The 15,611-nt window shown below is 38.5% G+C and overlaps 1 protein-coding gene and 1 pseudogene across 2 annotated transcripts; one reads left to right on the top strand and one right to left on the bottom strand.

The window, feature by feature from the left end:
• Nucleotides 1-506: 506 nt before the first annotated feature.
• LOC143532944 (E3 ubiquitin-protein ligase WAV3-like) lies at nt 507-3,121 on the top strand (annotated as a pseudogene). The gene is made up of 2 exons (XR_013135275.1): nt 507-986; nt 1,288-3,121. The product of XR_013135275.1 is annotated as an E3 ubiquitin-protein ligase WAV3-like (transcript).
• Nucleotides 3,122-8,699: 5,578 nt separating this feature from the next.
• On the bottom strand, nt 8,700-11,179 carry LOC143553765 (glutamyl-tRNA reductase 1, chloroplastic-like). The gene is made up of 2 exons (XM_077043699.1): nt 10,900-11,179; nt 8,700-10,069 (listed from the first exon to the last, which is right to left on the bottom strand). The coding sequence occupies exons 1-2, from the start codon at nt 11,150-11,152 to the stop codon at nt 8,700-8,702; spliced, it is 1,623 nt and encodes a 540-aa protein (XP_076899814.1). The 5' UTR covers nt 11,153-11,179.
• Between the last annotated feature and the right edge of the window lie 4,432 nt (nt 11,180-15,611).

Raw genomic sequence — 15,611 nt, 5'->3', positions numbered from 1 at the left:
GATTTCCTTTTTTTTTTAATTTTTTATTTAGCCTTACATCTTTTCCATATAGGCTAGATATGCAATAGATGTTTTCATTAGGTAATAATATGCCGGAAATTTTAACGTTTGACGTTTTCTTAAAAATTCTAAGGTTAAATCTTTATGTACTTTATCTTAATATTTTAATTAAAGAAAACCTACACTTAAAGTATGATACCATATATTTTTGTACCAATAAATACATATTTTAAATTAAATTAAATAATAATAATTTGATTCTGACATTAATTTTTTTTTTAATTTCTTAAAGTAAAAGACGTAGAAAAGGGGGTCAGTGACGGGTACAAGTCCACACTACATTTTGATGTTACTGACCATATTTTTTATCACTATACTTATATAAGTCCAATCTCTCTTCATTACTCAATATGATCATCCCATGTTCTTCCTCCATACACCTCTTCTCCTCTCCTCTAAACTTAGTCATCTTTAACTTCTTCATTTCATTTAACCTCCTTATTATTATTCAAATGGGCACCGGATGGCGTCGAGCCTTTTGCACAACCATTCCTAGAAACTCATCAGACTCTCCGGTGCTCGGCCGCACCGGAGATGTCCAACAGAACTCGAACCCGGGGCCTAAAGGCTCAGGGAAACTCGGGTTCTTTAAGAGTTCTAGTTCGAACCCATCCACCCCTCGGTTACAGTCTAATTGGAGCTTACGGTCAAGGAGCAGCAACAACGGGGTTGAAAGAGAGGATGAGGTTCCGGTTGCGGTTGCTCGTTCGAATGCTTCGACTCCTCGACTGCGGTTGAGACCGAAAACAAACAACAATGTTGATAATGCCAAGTTTCAATCTTCGGTTATTGATGACCTTAAGATTACTCCTAGATTGAGATGCAAAACGAAAACCAAGAATCCGAAAGCCTCTTTGATGGGATCGAATCCTTCGTCTCCAAGATCTCCTTTTTCGATCTTTAAAAGCTCCTTAGGCTTCTCTAGAGTAAGTTTTATTCCATTAACTTTTTCATTATTCTTATTTTTATTCTGACATCAAATCCCGCATCGTTGGTTAAACCGTCATTCTTATTTTAACTAAAATACAAATTTTGAAAATTATTGGTGAGAACTCTGATTAACTGCTTTCAAACTTTGACTTCTAATGGGTCAGATCGTCCGTTGATATTGTTCAAACGGACATTCTAACCAATAACTTTCAAAAGTTGATTTTTTTGTTCAAAATAGCCATCCATAAGCTTCATTTTAAGAGCTTGTTTACTAAGCTATGAATTTGAAACGTGCAGAGTAACTGTGGATTGTGTCTACAAAGCGTAAAAACCGGTCACAAAACCGCAATCTTCACTGCAGAATGCTCACACACCTTCCATTTTCCATGTATATCAGAGCATGTAAAACAGGAAAACAATCTAACATGCCCTGTTTGTAAAACCACTTGGAGAGATGGCTCGTTTCTCGCCATCCACAAGCTCAAACCAACAACCGAAATTGACAAAGCAACAGAAAACACAAAAGAGAATTCAATCAAATCCCCGAGATTTATAACAAGACTGCAAGAGAGTTTCGTTAAACCGAAAGCGTATGACGACGATGAGCCACTCCAAACTCCCAGAGCCCCCGCCTCCTCCGGAATTGTTCCCATTCCGGAGGCGGCGGAGGAAGAAAATGCCGACGCTGACGAAGAGTTCCAAGGATTCTTCGTGAATCATGTCTCGTCGTCATCGTCGGCAGATGAGTTCCAAAGGGAGTACAAAACTGTAGAGGTTATGTTAATGCCAGAAGTTGCGGTTGTTTCCGCAAGTCAGTCACATGAGACATATGCTGTTGTGTTGAAAGTGAAAGCTCCGCCACCAGCGGCTGCGCACGCGGCTAATGTATCGAGACGAGCGCCTATTGATTTGGTTGCGGTTCTTGATGTGAGTACGAGTATGGGCGGAGCCAAGCTGCAGATGCTGAAGCGAGCTATGCGGCTGGTTATTTCCTCGCTCAGCTCGGCTGATCGCCTCTCCATTGTGGCGTTTTCGGCTTGCCCGAAACGGCTCTTGCCTTTGAAAAGAATGAATAAAAGAGGTCAACGCTCGGCTCGGCGTATCATTGACCAGCTCGCGGTTAGCCGAGGGTCTTCCGCGGGTGAAGCCCTTAGAAAAGCCACAAAAGTTCTTGAAGACCGCCGCGAAAGAAACCCGGTTGCAAGTATCATTTTATTATCCGACGGTCATGATGATAACAACAATAATAATAACAGTAACAATAACAATCACTCGAATCAGCGGCAACCGACTAGCCACGTGTCGGTTCGCTCACGTCGAAATACCGGTTCACACATTAGAGAAAACCGGTGGTGGGTATAGCCATGAGCCGGCTGAGAATGCGTTTACAAAGTGTGTTGGCGGGTTACTTAGCGTGGTGGCTCAGGATTTACGGGTTCGGCTTGATGTGGCTCCAGGTTCGGACCCGGCTGAGATCACAGCCGTTTATTCGTGTAACGGGAAGCCGGTGGTGTTAAACACCTGCTCGGTCCGCTTCGGCGATCTATACGCCGAAGAGGAACGAGAAGTCCTCGTCGAACTGAGGGTTCCGAGGTCGAACACTGGGTCGCATCATGTGTTATCGGCTCGTTGCTGTTACAACGAGCCGGGTACACAAGAAGTGATCTACGGTGGGGAAAAGGCGTTGCTTGTGCCACGAGCGCAGACCGTTCGATCATCGGGTTCGCCAAGGATCGAACGGCTGAGAAATCTTTTCATAGCCACACGAGCCGTGGCCGAGTCTCGGCTATTGGTGGAGCATAATAAGCTGACAACGGCTCAGCAGTTGTTGTCATCGGCTCGCGGCTTGTTGATGCAGTCGGCTTCGGCTGAGGAGTTTGTCAAGGGCTTGGAGTCTGAGCTGGTGGATGTGGAGTGGAGAATGCAGTATCAGCAGCAAGGAGTGATGGTAGATGAGAATGGTGAGCCGTTAACGCCGACATCGGCTTGGAGAGCGGCTGAGAAGCTGGCTAAAGTGGCGGTGGTGAAGAAGTCGTTGAATAGAGTGAATGATCTGCACGGCTTTGAAAATGCTAGATTTTAGTTTTTTATTAAAAGAAAAAAAAAGGAAAATTGTTAATGACGGAATAGTGAATAATAAGTTATAAGTTAAATTAATCTATACTAATTAATAAATAAAACTTCCCTAATGTCACGTGTCCTGTTTTTACTCCATCCCTCCTCTCAAATTCCCGCCTCCCACACAAGTCTTTTACAAACCGGGTTCTTGTCATCTATTAACCTGCACCACAATATTGGCGATAAACGCTAAATCATTATTCCCCCTTTCCTAACGATTAAGGTCCCTCAAAGATCAATAACCAAAATCAATATTTCTTCTCTTCTATCCTTTAATCTTTATCAACCCTTCTTATCATCATCATCATCATCATCATCATCATCATCATCCATGTCTCATCGATCTGCTGACTGAATCTTTATTCCGATCAGAAACCAATTTCCTATACCTTGCTCCGGCGATTCGGCTACTTAGGTATATGATTTCTTCTTAATTGTTTCTTTCTATGTGTTTTACATACTATTAGATGTCTATAGTTTCATTATTTCACTATGGATCATACTTGATTTTGGTTTTAATATTTCAATTTGTCTGGTGATTTTCGTTGTTTCAATCCAGCTGTTAGGGATTTTGTTTTTTGTTTGGATTAGGGCTTTAATAATTGTTGGTTTGTTACGGGTTTGGTTTTCATTATTTTGCCTTTTTTTTACCAATTGATGTGTTGTAATTTAGGTTTGTTTTATTAATTAGGAAATGCATATTTTCTGCTATGACAAAATTGCATCTCATATAGGTCATTTCATGAACGCATGTTGAAATTTATAGATATTCTACTTTGGTAATATTGTGGATGAGTTTTATATTAAGGTTAGGATGAGTGATGTTGTTGAAACTGAGAGTTTGTGTGAATGGATTTATGGATAGGAGATATGTTTTTTTAACCTCTGCATCTGTTTAATAGATTATGAGATTTTGACCACCCACAATTTTTGTTCAATTCTATTGGTTGATTGGGATTTGATTATGTTATTCATTATTAGGTTAAGCGATAAGATTTGAAGTTTATTCTATGAAAATTACATTATCTTTAGATACCTGCATATTAATAACTCAGATGTTTAAAGGTCAAGTTTTCTTTCCAATATTGCCTTGTGCTTTTAGTATCCTTTTTCATTTATTTTTCATAGATCTAATTTACCATCATTATTTGTTCTAAATATTTATAGGTTGGCAAAGTTTTTTATGTATGTAGAAAGTTCATCTGTGAAGGAAGTTCAAAAGCTGGTGTTTGATCCCCAGTAAGACATCTGAAATCTTTTTTTATTTTGTTTGATGCTTAGTTTTTTAGGTTATACTTTTAGACTTTTAGTGATCTGTCATGCTTCTAAACACATTTTGTTTAATAGTCAATCAGAAATGAGCACTTTAGCTTTACAGTTTAATTAGTGCATATCCAAGCATGCTTCTGCTCAAGCATGGAATCCTAAATCAGGTCCCACAACTTGAATCTGCTGAGCATGACACTGTAAGCTTCTTACGCTTATATGTTTTTATATTAGGTCATTGATATATCCCGGTTTTTGTTTCTTTTTTTTAATTTAAAAATAATAGAGTTTTGATTATTACTTTATTATATCTTAATAATAATAATAATAATAATTAACATTTACCAAAAATCTTATCGTAAATGTAAGAAACAATCACGGAAAGGTTACATCTTTGCTTATTGGCTTTCATGTATAACTAGAATTACTATAACATGCGCTGTTTATATTTTACCATAATATATGCAGTTGACTAATTACCATTTTTAAACAAATCTCATTTTTTTTAATTTTAAACTATTTATTTTGGGATTGATTTGCTCTCTTCATCATTTATTTAACCATTTTGAGCACCCCATCACAATTAAACTTCTTTATATTATCTCTAACTATAATCTCTATTTCCGTATACTATCTCCAATGTCAGGTGGAGGTGGATCCGATCACAAGACAAGATTATCAGTCTGTTTTGGATGGCATAAAAAGCTTGGTTATACTACAAAATGGATGTGCATTATCTGTTTAATTAGGAGAGAACTAACTACAAGTAGTTTAAACGTTGCCTCGAAGATGAGCTTTAGAAATAAAATGTTGCGGAGCATGCTGAACATTCATCTGCTGAAGTTTAAGAATTACATTCAATTTAATAGCAATGTTACCAATACAACTCCTGATGTTAAACTTGTAAGCTAGCTAATGGGTATGCTACTTTTTTGTCATATTGGTAAAAGAGAGATTGTTGGTTTTGTAATTTCTACTAATGTTATTATCTTATTTTTCTATCAAACATTAATTTAATATGTATTTTGCTGTTATATTAATCCATCAAGATTAGTTGATTTTGTGTATCCTTCAATTCCGCAACATACAGCATATCAAAAATTAAATATTCTATCTGTTAACCAACAGTTAATGCTTAGGTTTGGTTTTTTTGTTAATTCGGTTTTGGTTAGGTTTTCTGCTCACCGAGTGACAGAGAAAGTAATTTTTTTCAACCCATGTTGGACACACAAATCTTTGACTTTATAAAATTAATTTTTTTTCAATCCGTGTTATACACGGATACCTAACCTAGTGTAGAAAATATATTTTGGAATCAAATGGGCACGTGCAAGCACGTGCAGAGATGAATTTGAGTTTGTAAGGAAAGGTTTGATTCATGATTTGCTTGTTATGATTTCTTACAATATACAATAAGATAGTTTTGAGTATGGTTCAGCGCGTCGTACACGGAACCTCTTCAGCTTCTAGGTCCCAAAGCTTCGTTTTTAGCAGGATTGGCTTTGCTGTTCAAAAGGGGGTTGCGGCGCAGCTTGTTGCCCGTTTGCCTGTCACTTTATTGTAATCGTTTTATAGTAAATTATATAAAATTTATAAACTATTATTATTTATATATATTTTAAACAATAAATTATCTACATGATTTATACCCTCGACCAAAGAAGAGAGACATAGAGTACGTATTACATACCAAGATATCATTAAGCCAAATGCTTGTTAGTATTATTATTTGTTTGATGAGATATTAATAAGAAACAAAATGTAATGGGTTGGTGAAACTAATTAAGGGTTAACGCGTATTATTATTTGTTTGATAAGATGCTAATAAGAAACAAAATGCAATGGGTTGGTGAAACTAATTAAGGGTTAACGCGTGGTGTAGCTTTTATCCTTTGTGAAATATGGGCGGTTTCGACAAAAGCAATAAAGAGTGCAAGATTCGTTCCCACAAAAGTCATAGACTCTTGACGTGACTATACATTTCACAATGACAAAACATGTAACATCAGTCAAGGTTGATATATTATGAGTGTAATAATACAACAAACAAAGCACATGATATCATATATTTGTTATTTGATACACAGACAGGCGATTTGACCCCAAAGGGGTCGGACAGTCCAAATGTGCAACGGGCTGAAAGGCCGAATAGATAGATACTAGTTAGGGCTTGACCAATTTGCGAGTTAGATGACCAGATACATTATAGGCGCGCTTATAATTAAGAAAGGTTACACTCCCTCCTTAATGTGGGTTCCATTTAACGTGAATTCTCTCTATTGAATAATAATTTCGTTGTAAGTCATGTCTCCTTGACTATATCACCTTTTTAATTGATACATGTTTCATGTTTGTTCGTTGCAACTGAAATATGAATGTGGAGAACATAACCAAAAGTATGGGAGGTGAGGGTACTTGTGCATGCATTCAATACCCTGAACAGTCGACATAATTATTGCAAGATAACCACATAGTCATAAAGCACATTTACAACATAATTAAGCAATTTAAATGTGTACACTTTTCTTAAGATAAAAAAATATGGAAAATCTTATGTCATTAGAATTGAACGATTGGTTCAATTGGTGTAATTTTACAAGAAAAAAAAAACATTACTAGTTTGGCTCAAAAAAAAAGAGCAATTTAAATTTGATAGAGGGGCCACTCTTACTTTGATGAGGTGATAAGATGGTTAGAATGTAAAATGTGAGGTTTCATCAAATCTCAAATGATGCCCTACCTCAAAGCAAGCACTCATGATTGAACTAGTATCAAGACTCAAGTGTAAAACTTTTAAGAACGAACCACGCAAGGATTAAACTTCCACATATCTACTAAACTGTGTACATGTTTATTATATATTTTTATACACTTCTATTTGTTGCGTTAGGATATTTTGTCATAGCTATGTAAGTCGAGATTTTTTTTAAGGGGACGGTACCCTGGTAAACTTTTATAAATTTAAAAACTAGTTACAAACAAAGAAAGAGGAGAGAACACTTCTTAGGACATGTCACTAAGTAAGCCCTCACTCAAGTACCAACAAACATTGGGTCCTAAACATGAGTAAAGAATAAACGACCCGAAGATCAATACTAGCTAAATGACAATTCTTATTCAACCTTTTAAGCGAAATACAACTAACATCAAACATAATAATTACACAACCATAAGCCACCAAGATCCTCAAGCTCAAGCAAGTACCCATATTGCTGAAATAACGGATGAACAAAACCGGAACATAAATGATGAACTGGATACTGGCCCAAGCAAACAAATCAGCCCATATCAACCAAGTCCAACTTTTGTAACGGCCCAAACAATTGAAATTTGTAACTTCGATTTGTTGAGCCCAATTTGCATCCCTTAGCCCGATTACAAAAGGCACAGATATGATCAATTGTAGGGTTGTTCACGAACCGAGCCGCACCAAGTGAAGGCTTGCTCGTTGCTTGGCTCATTTACAACTGAACCGAACCGAACGACCGAAATTCGAACCGAGCGAAAATCAAATCGAGCATTTTTCGACCGAGCATCGAGCGATTTTCGAGCATTATTTATTTTCTTTTTCACTCTAAATATTTCAATAAGAAAACAAGTTTGAAGGCTGCAAATAATATATTTTGTAAACACATTAGTAATTTTTAGACAAACGTGTAATAGGTTGTAAATTTTTAGAAGAAAAAAGTTTAAAATGAGATATATTGAACATGTAAACAAACTTATATTATTCTGAAAACTTGAACCGAACTTATGAAACTATAGTTTAAATGGGTTTAAACAATTGTATACTAATATTTTATGTGTCTTGTCTATATATTTATATATTTGTTCATATATAATTACATAAAAATAAATTAAAAATATTCGAGCCAAACCGAATCGAGCAGACCTTTGCTCGTTGCTTAACTCGTTTACAAACCGAACCGAACCAAGCAGAGCGGCTCGTTTACAAACAAGTGAAAAGACGAGCGAGTATTTTCCGAGCGAGCGACGAACGGTTTGAACGGCCCTAATTAATTGTCATTTTTTTCCCTTAATGCCAAGTCTACCCTTCCAAAAAAAACTATGTATTCTAAAAAAACACATCAAATACGAGTAGCCACGCATGATTTGCAGTTGAAATGAAAGCACTTAAGTTTCACAATCAAGTAAAGTAATACATACATACAATCTTATTGCAAATAATATACATAATGATAATATGAGTAATGTAATGTAATAACCACATTTCATGAACGAATAATACAGTTGGGAGAATATTCCTCAATACAAAAATAGGAAAATTTCACAACATTTGGATATATATAATATAATAACTTTGCTTATTTCTGTTGTTCAACTTTAGCCCGAATCTTTTCCTCCAAAAGAGACATTTCCGTCTCCAGACTGAACATTCGGTTGAGAGCATGCATGTTTTCAAGGGTCTCATCCAACGTCCGGTCATCGGTTCCATCATATCTCAAATGCTGCAATGGCCCGTGAAGCAGCTTGTTCACTATACCTTTACTCAACGTCTCAACCGCCTTTTTAGTATTATTGTTTACATTATCACCCATCTTCTGCAAGCATTTCTCCAAGTCACTGCTTCTGATTCTTTCAGCATACGCTCTTAGTTTCCTGATCGTAGGAACCGTTTCAAGCGAGTCTCTCCACGCCTCAAATAGTTTAAGTTCTTCATCAATGATGGCTTCGGCTTCCATGGCTTTTCTTAGCCTGTCTTCCCTATTAGCCGCCACCACTTCCTTCAAATCATCCACATTGTACGCTCTCGTTCCCTCCACCTCGTTAACGCACGACCCCACGTTTCTAGGAACCGATATGTCGATAAAAAGACGTTTTCCACCGACATCGGCCCCCACAGGAGGGAGGCCCGTCACGTTTTCTTTCAAAAACAACGGGGTCTCAGAAGAAGTGCTTGTGAAGATCACATCAGCTTCACCAGCACAACTCATCATATCATCAACCGGTTTGTATATGATCTCGATATCCTTAAACTCCTCACGAAGCGTGTCCACCTTCTCTACAGACCGGTTCACAACCACTACTTTCGTGCACCCTTTCGACAACAAGTGTTTGATCACAAGCTTCCCCATTTTGCCTGCTCCAATGAGCAGGGCTCGGGCCGTGGAATAGCCCGACAGGGGGAGCTTCATCAGTGCCAGCTCGACTGCAGCCGAGCTCACTGAAACAGCTCCTTCAGCAATCTTGGTCTCAGTTCTAACCCGTTTCCTAACCATGATGGCGTGTTTGAACAGCCCGCTAATGTTCCTCCCGAAGCCCGCAACGCCTTGACTAACTTTAGCCACTTGTTTGACCTGAGCAAGAATCTGGCCTTCTCCGAGGACCAACGAGTCGAGTCCAGCTGACACTTGAAAGATATGGCGTGTGGCGTCTTTGTTGTATAGCAGAAACCGGTGATCAGAGATCTCGGAAACAGGGATGCCGCCGGTCTTTGACATCCATTCGGTGACTTCTTTGACTCCTCTGTGTTGAGACAAGGCTACAACATAAATCTCCATGCGGTTGCAAGTGCATAGAACCGCGGCTTCCTCGATGTGGTTCAACGCGCATAGCTCCTTGATGGCTCTGGGCCACTCAGCTTCAGGGATTGCAAGCTTCTCCCTTAGTTCCACAGGGGTGGTGTGGATGCTCAGCCCAATCACAATGATGCTGCTCTTTTCCTTTGTATACCCTGATTGCAAATTCACCATATATAATATTAGTTTACTTACAAAAACTATGAGTAAGAAAATTGTGATAAGAGCCGATCCAAGTGTGGCTGACTCTTATTTAAACCGGTTGGAGAAAAGGAAAACAATGCACAAAGGGACCAAACTTTAAATGAGCATAACGTCATCGTGGGGCGTGCATGAAACTGAAAAACCAATCTAAAACTGGAATAATCAAACCGAAACACAAAACTGATGGTTTGGTTTTATGTTTTTGTAAAAACTAAACTTTTGGTTCGGTTTCGGCTTTATGTGTAACTAAAACCGAAACCAACTGAAATCATAGATTTAAAGTAATTTATAATAGTTTAATATATAGTTTAACCGAAATACATTAGCCCAAATGTATAATATTAATAATCAATTATTTATTAACTAAAACAAAAAATTTATGCCCAAATTCATTATTTTTAAGTAACTTCTTTTATCTACCCAAAGTTTTCAAGCCCAAATGGCAAAACCAAAAGGAACGAAACCGAACAGTTTCCAGACACTTAAAAGCCAGCATTTCACTTTTTTATTCGGTTTTAACCCAAAACCGAACAGACCCCAGCACACCTCTAACACCGGACACAAATGCCTAAAACGCGTTAATAACAGAGTATCATAATTTAGGCATCTATTTATGATTTTAATTCATTAACTAATTCCATAAAGCTTAGTTTCTAAAGTTTTCAATACTTTTTTCTTAGCCTAAAACGGGTAAATAATAATAACAATAATAATAATAATAAATGATAATAATAATCTAGTATCATAATTTACTCATCTAATATCATTAACAGAAGCTTACTATCAGCTGATGAGGTTTTGATTTTGAGCTGTTGAAGAGCAGAAAGACTGGATGCGTTTCTTGCTGCATTCTCAACCACAGCATCTGATGATGCGGTTGAGTCGCACCTAATAGTATTTGGCCTCTGGGTTCTTCTTGGTTTGATTAGAAAGTGAGAAGTTGGGTGAGATGAAGCAGCAGGTGCAGCTGCAGCAGCATTGCTGAGGAAGATTGACTCAAGTTTTGCACCAGCAAAGGCACTCGATACAGCCATTACTGCTCAACTCAAAGCTCAAAGTGTGTGTGTGTTAGTTATTGTTAATGGTGAATATGTTAGCGACGAAATAGGGGATTGTGGGTTGGGGTCAGGTAAGGGGATTTCAAAACGTTGTGATTGGTGGATGGTGTCCACGTTTTATCCACACGACTATATCTCATCTCCTCATTTTCCATTGAAGCATATTTCGTGGACCCAATGGTAGGGTTTTTTTCTTTTCTTTCTTTTTTTAAATAAAAAAATCACAAGGTTGTGTAGCTTAGAAAATATATTTGTTCTACGTAAATTCCAACTTAATAGGCCCGTCATGTGTAGGTGACCGGATTGGACCTATTGGGCCCATAGGATTCATTAATATGTAATGAGTTTATGGGGTTTCAATTAAGGTTTTATTATATTTGGTAATGTCTTGACTTACAAGTTAGATTGGTTTATATAAACCAAGTTATGGTTAGACATTATAGGTTGTGAAGGTCTGAGAAGCAAAAAAGTTAGGGTTCATCTACAGACACATACAAGATGTAACCGAGTTAGGGTTCATCTAAATGCAACTAAGTTACGGTTCATAAAGAGTTAAACCAAGTTAAGGTTTGAGAGTTGTAATCAGTTTTCTGAGTTATTCTTTTAGTTCATGTTTGATTATTGATCTGGGACTTAAATTGGTATTAGATCGGTTGCACTTTTGGTGTTTGTCGACCAAAGTTGTGATCGATAAGAAGGGATTGATTTTTAGAGAAGCCGTGATTCGAGAAGGAGATCGGCGATCAAGAATTCATTCCATCCGTTTATTTACATTCCAAAGTCGTAGAAGGAGCAGAGCAAGAGTAACCGGGCTGTGTTCGACTAGCGAGACGAGGGTTGCGGATCAAACAAAAGGAATTGTTTGGTTTGGTTGCTGTTCAAGCAAGGTAAGAAGCAAGGGTGTTTGGTTATCAAGGGCCGAATTCAAGAATTTAATTCGACCAAGAACAACTGTTAGGCTGAAACCAAGTGGGGTATCTATTGGTGCAAAGCAACATAAAGTCAACAAAAGGTTATTTGTTGAATTAGCTTCTCCTCAGTCTGGTTATTACAAAGAAAAAAAAAGAGTTAATGGGGTTAAAAAAATAATAAGAGGAAAAGCCAAGAGAGGCTCTTTCTTGTGTGGTGACGAGTAGTTCAAGGAAAAGAAAAAAAAAAGCAAAGTCGGTTTATTATTTTTTATCTTTTGGGTTAAACAAGTTGGTTTAACAACTTTTGGTGGTTATTTTGATTTGGTTTGGACAAGTTGATTCAATTCAGAGTTTTTTTTTATTCGGGTTAAACGAGTTATGCTTTGACAAATGTGAGTTACGTTTTGACCAAGGATTTGAAAGATGCGCTAGTGTTTTGATTTGGAAACTAAAAATGATCAAGGAAGATTGATGTTCGCTCGATTAGATGACCCAGATTGCAGCCAAAGGAGTGGTTATGCGAGTTCATACAGCCGAGTGAATGGTCGGGAACAGGGTCACAGAGTAGTCGAGTTCGGGAGAGCCGAAAAACACATCTATGGATCAAGAGAAGTTCCATGGAGATCAAGACTGAGATGATGAGAACCAAGATGGTTGTGAAAACCAAGAAGGTCAAGATCGTGGTTCAAATCAGACAGGGCAAAAGAGCATGCTCGGAGTTGAAAAGCCACCTGTTTCGAGTCAGAAATTAGGGGGTGATTGTTGGACGTAATTTTCAACTTAATAGGTCCGTCATGTGTAGGTGACCGGGTTGGACCTATTGGGCCCGTGAGATTCATTAATATGTAATGGGTTTATGGGGTTTCAATTAGGGTTTTATTATATTTGGTAATGTCTTGACTAGCAAGTTAGATTGGTCTACATGAACCAAGTTATGGTTAGACATTATAGGTTGTGAAGGTCTGAGATGCAACTGAGTTAGGGTTCATCTAGAGACACACACAAGATGTAACTGAGTTAGGGTTCATCTAGATGCAACCAAGTTATGGTTCATCAAGAGTCAAACTGGGTTAGGGTTTGAGAGTTGTAATCAGTTTTTTGAGTTGTATTTTCTGATTAATATAAACGAGAGTTGTTCTTTAGTTCGTGTTTGATTATTGATTCAGGACTTGATTCTAGTCCAATTGAGATGAGATGACGGTTAAGACTTGGAATTTTATGATCATGTATTTGAGACCTGTGACACCCGGTAATTTCCCAATCCTATAAACCAAGTAATCAACCTAATTATTAGGTAATTATGTTATATGCACCTTGCGCGAGCGCGCCATGTTAGAATCAGCGCGTGCATTTGTTATGTGCACCCTGCGCGAGCGCGCTATGTTAGAGTCAGCGCGGGCACGTTATGTGCGCCCTGCGCGAGCGCGCGATGTAAGAACCAGCGTGGGCATATGTTATGTGCGCCATGCGCGAATGTTTTGACTTTATGTATTCATGTAACTTAACTTTATGTTGTCTAATGGGTTGACCGTCCCGCATGATGCTAAGGCGGGTGCATCCCAAATCGATTATGCGCGTGCGGAAGGGGAACTAACCTCCCCGCATGGCGGGAACATTGAGAGCTAGTTTGTCTGAAGCTCCAAGATGGAATTGACTTCAACATGACTGATCACTATGTTGAAATACCAAGACCACCTGGAGAATCTACAAATGAAACTCAATGTCCCTGACTGCGAGAAGGTTACGTACCTACCCGCAACAAAGAAATGTCCTTCACGCATAAAGCTATGCGCACAAAGCTATACGCGCAGAACACTTAGCCTAATCTCCAGATATAAGGGGATTATTCCCGCCCAGAAAAGGAAACAGTAGCGTGTTTCAGAGATTTCCACTTTTTACTGTACAACTGACAAAAGCACCTGAAAAAGCATACTGTAACATGAAAAGTCAACTGTCAGCCACCCTACTCTCACCAACCACAGACCTGCATGTCCTGTCCAAATCAAATCAGAATCTTTTATCCACTCCCTAGGACCAATCACCTCCACTTTTAAATAAATAATAATAATTTCCATACTTTATCATCATTACACCTAGATATGAAAAAATTACAATCCCCTAAAGCAAGGGATTGTGTTCCCTAAATCTTGCCTATAAATATGTAACCCAAATTATCACCCAAACACACTTCAAACTTCTCTCTTAAGAACTGCAAGCTAGCACTAATCATCTCCCAAGCATCCGTTGTTTTCATTTTCGATCCTGTTACTAGGTAAGCCGAGATTATAACCTGGAGATCTACTTTCCAACCCTTATATTCTCCTATTTCTTGATCTTAATATATATACTTGTTATTTAATCGTGTTCTAGACCTTCAATTCCGAGGCCAACACCAAGAAAACCCGAATCTCGATTAATCCCTTAACAAGAACCACATGTGAGTCTCACAGCCCCTATTTTCACTGTTTTCACTATTTTTAAACTGTTTTCGGGGCGAGGGACACGTACTTAAATTATGTTTTTATCATGATACTCTTACAAGCAATGCAAGCAATTATGTGTTTAAATAATGTTTCATTATGGATATTTACGAGCAATGCAAACGGTTATCTATGGTTTTCGATGAGAGTGCGATACGAGTAAGTGATCACTTTACCATTGGAACTCTAAGGGTATGGACTGCTGGTTTGATCCGCCCACTCGTAGGGGTCGCACCTCTTACACAGACGAGTGCCTAGCATGTCACGGGGCAGTACTATGGGATTGAGCCCGCTCGTAGAGGTCGCTCCTCTTACGCAGACGAGCGCCTTGTTTTCCGGCACAACGTCCGCGCGTAACCCGCGGGACGGTATTATTCGCTCGTAGTGGCATCGCCACTTACACAGACGAGCACTGTTTTTCAGAAGTGTCCGCGCGTAACCCGCGGGACGGTATTACTTATTTCGCTCGTAGTGGCAGCGCCACTTACACAGACGAGCACAGTTCCCAGAAATGTTCGCGCGTAGCCCGCGGAACGATTTTATCAGAATATGTTATCAGAACTATGTTTTACTAAGCATGTGTTTCAATGATGCTATCAGAATTATGTTTTAGAATGATTTTTATCAAGACTATGATGCAATACGATTTATCAAGTTACTAAAACTTGTGAACTCACTCAGTTTATACTGATTCAAATGTTTTACGTGTCTTTCAGGAGATAACTAGGTAGCGCATGGAGTCACACTTAGGGCACCTCACGCTGAACATCTAAAACTAGCTTTTTGGAAGATTTTAGTTCTATCCCTTCGATGCGCGTGGTTATTCCCGCCGCGCAAGGGGATATGGCGTGGAAATCTTCAACAGTTTTTATACTTGGATGTTTTTATGTAATTTTTAAACAATGTAATGTATTTGTATTAAACATTTCATGCGCAATGAAAATCTTACTTTGAATGTTTGCAATGGCCCGTGCTTAATTATCAATCCCCACTCGCGCGCGCCCGGCTGTTTCCGCCGTTCAGGGCCGGGTGTGACAGATTGGT

The sequence above is a fragment of the Bidens hawaiensis genome, unplaced genomic scaffold (genome assembly GCF_021521415.1).
Source record: "Bidens hawaiensis isolate Kalapana, Puna unplaced genomic scaffold, B.hawaiensis_p1.1 tig00000055_1, whole genome shotgun sequence".
In the NCBI taxonomy this organism is placed as follows: Eukaryota; Viridiplantae; Streptophyta; class Magnoliopsida; order Asterales; family Asteraceae; genus Bidens; species Bidens hawaiensis.
The sequence above is the reverse complement of the archived record's forward strand: the minus strand, read 5'-3'. Positions and strand labels throughout refer to the sequence as shown.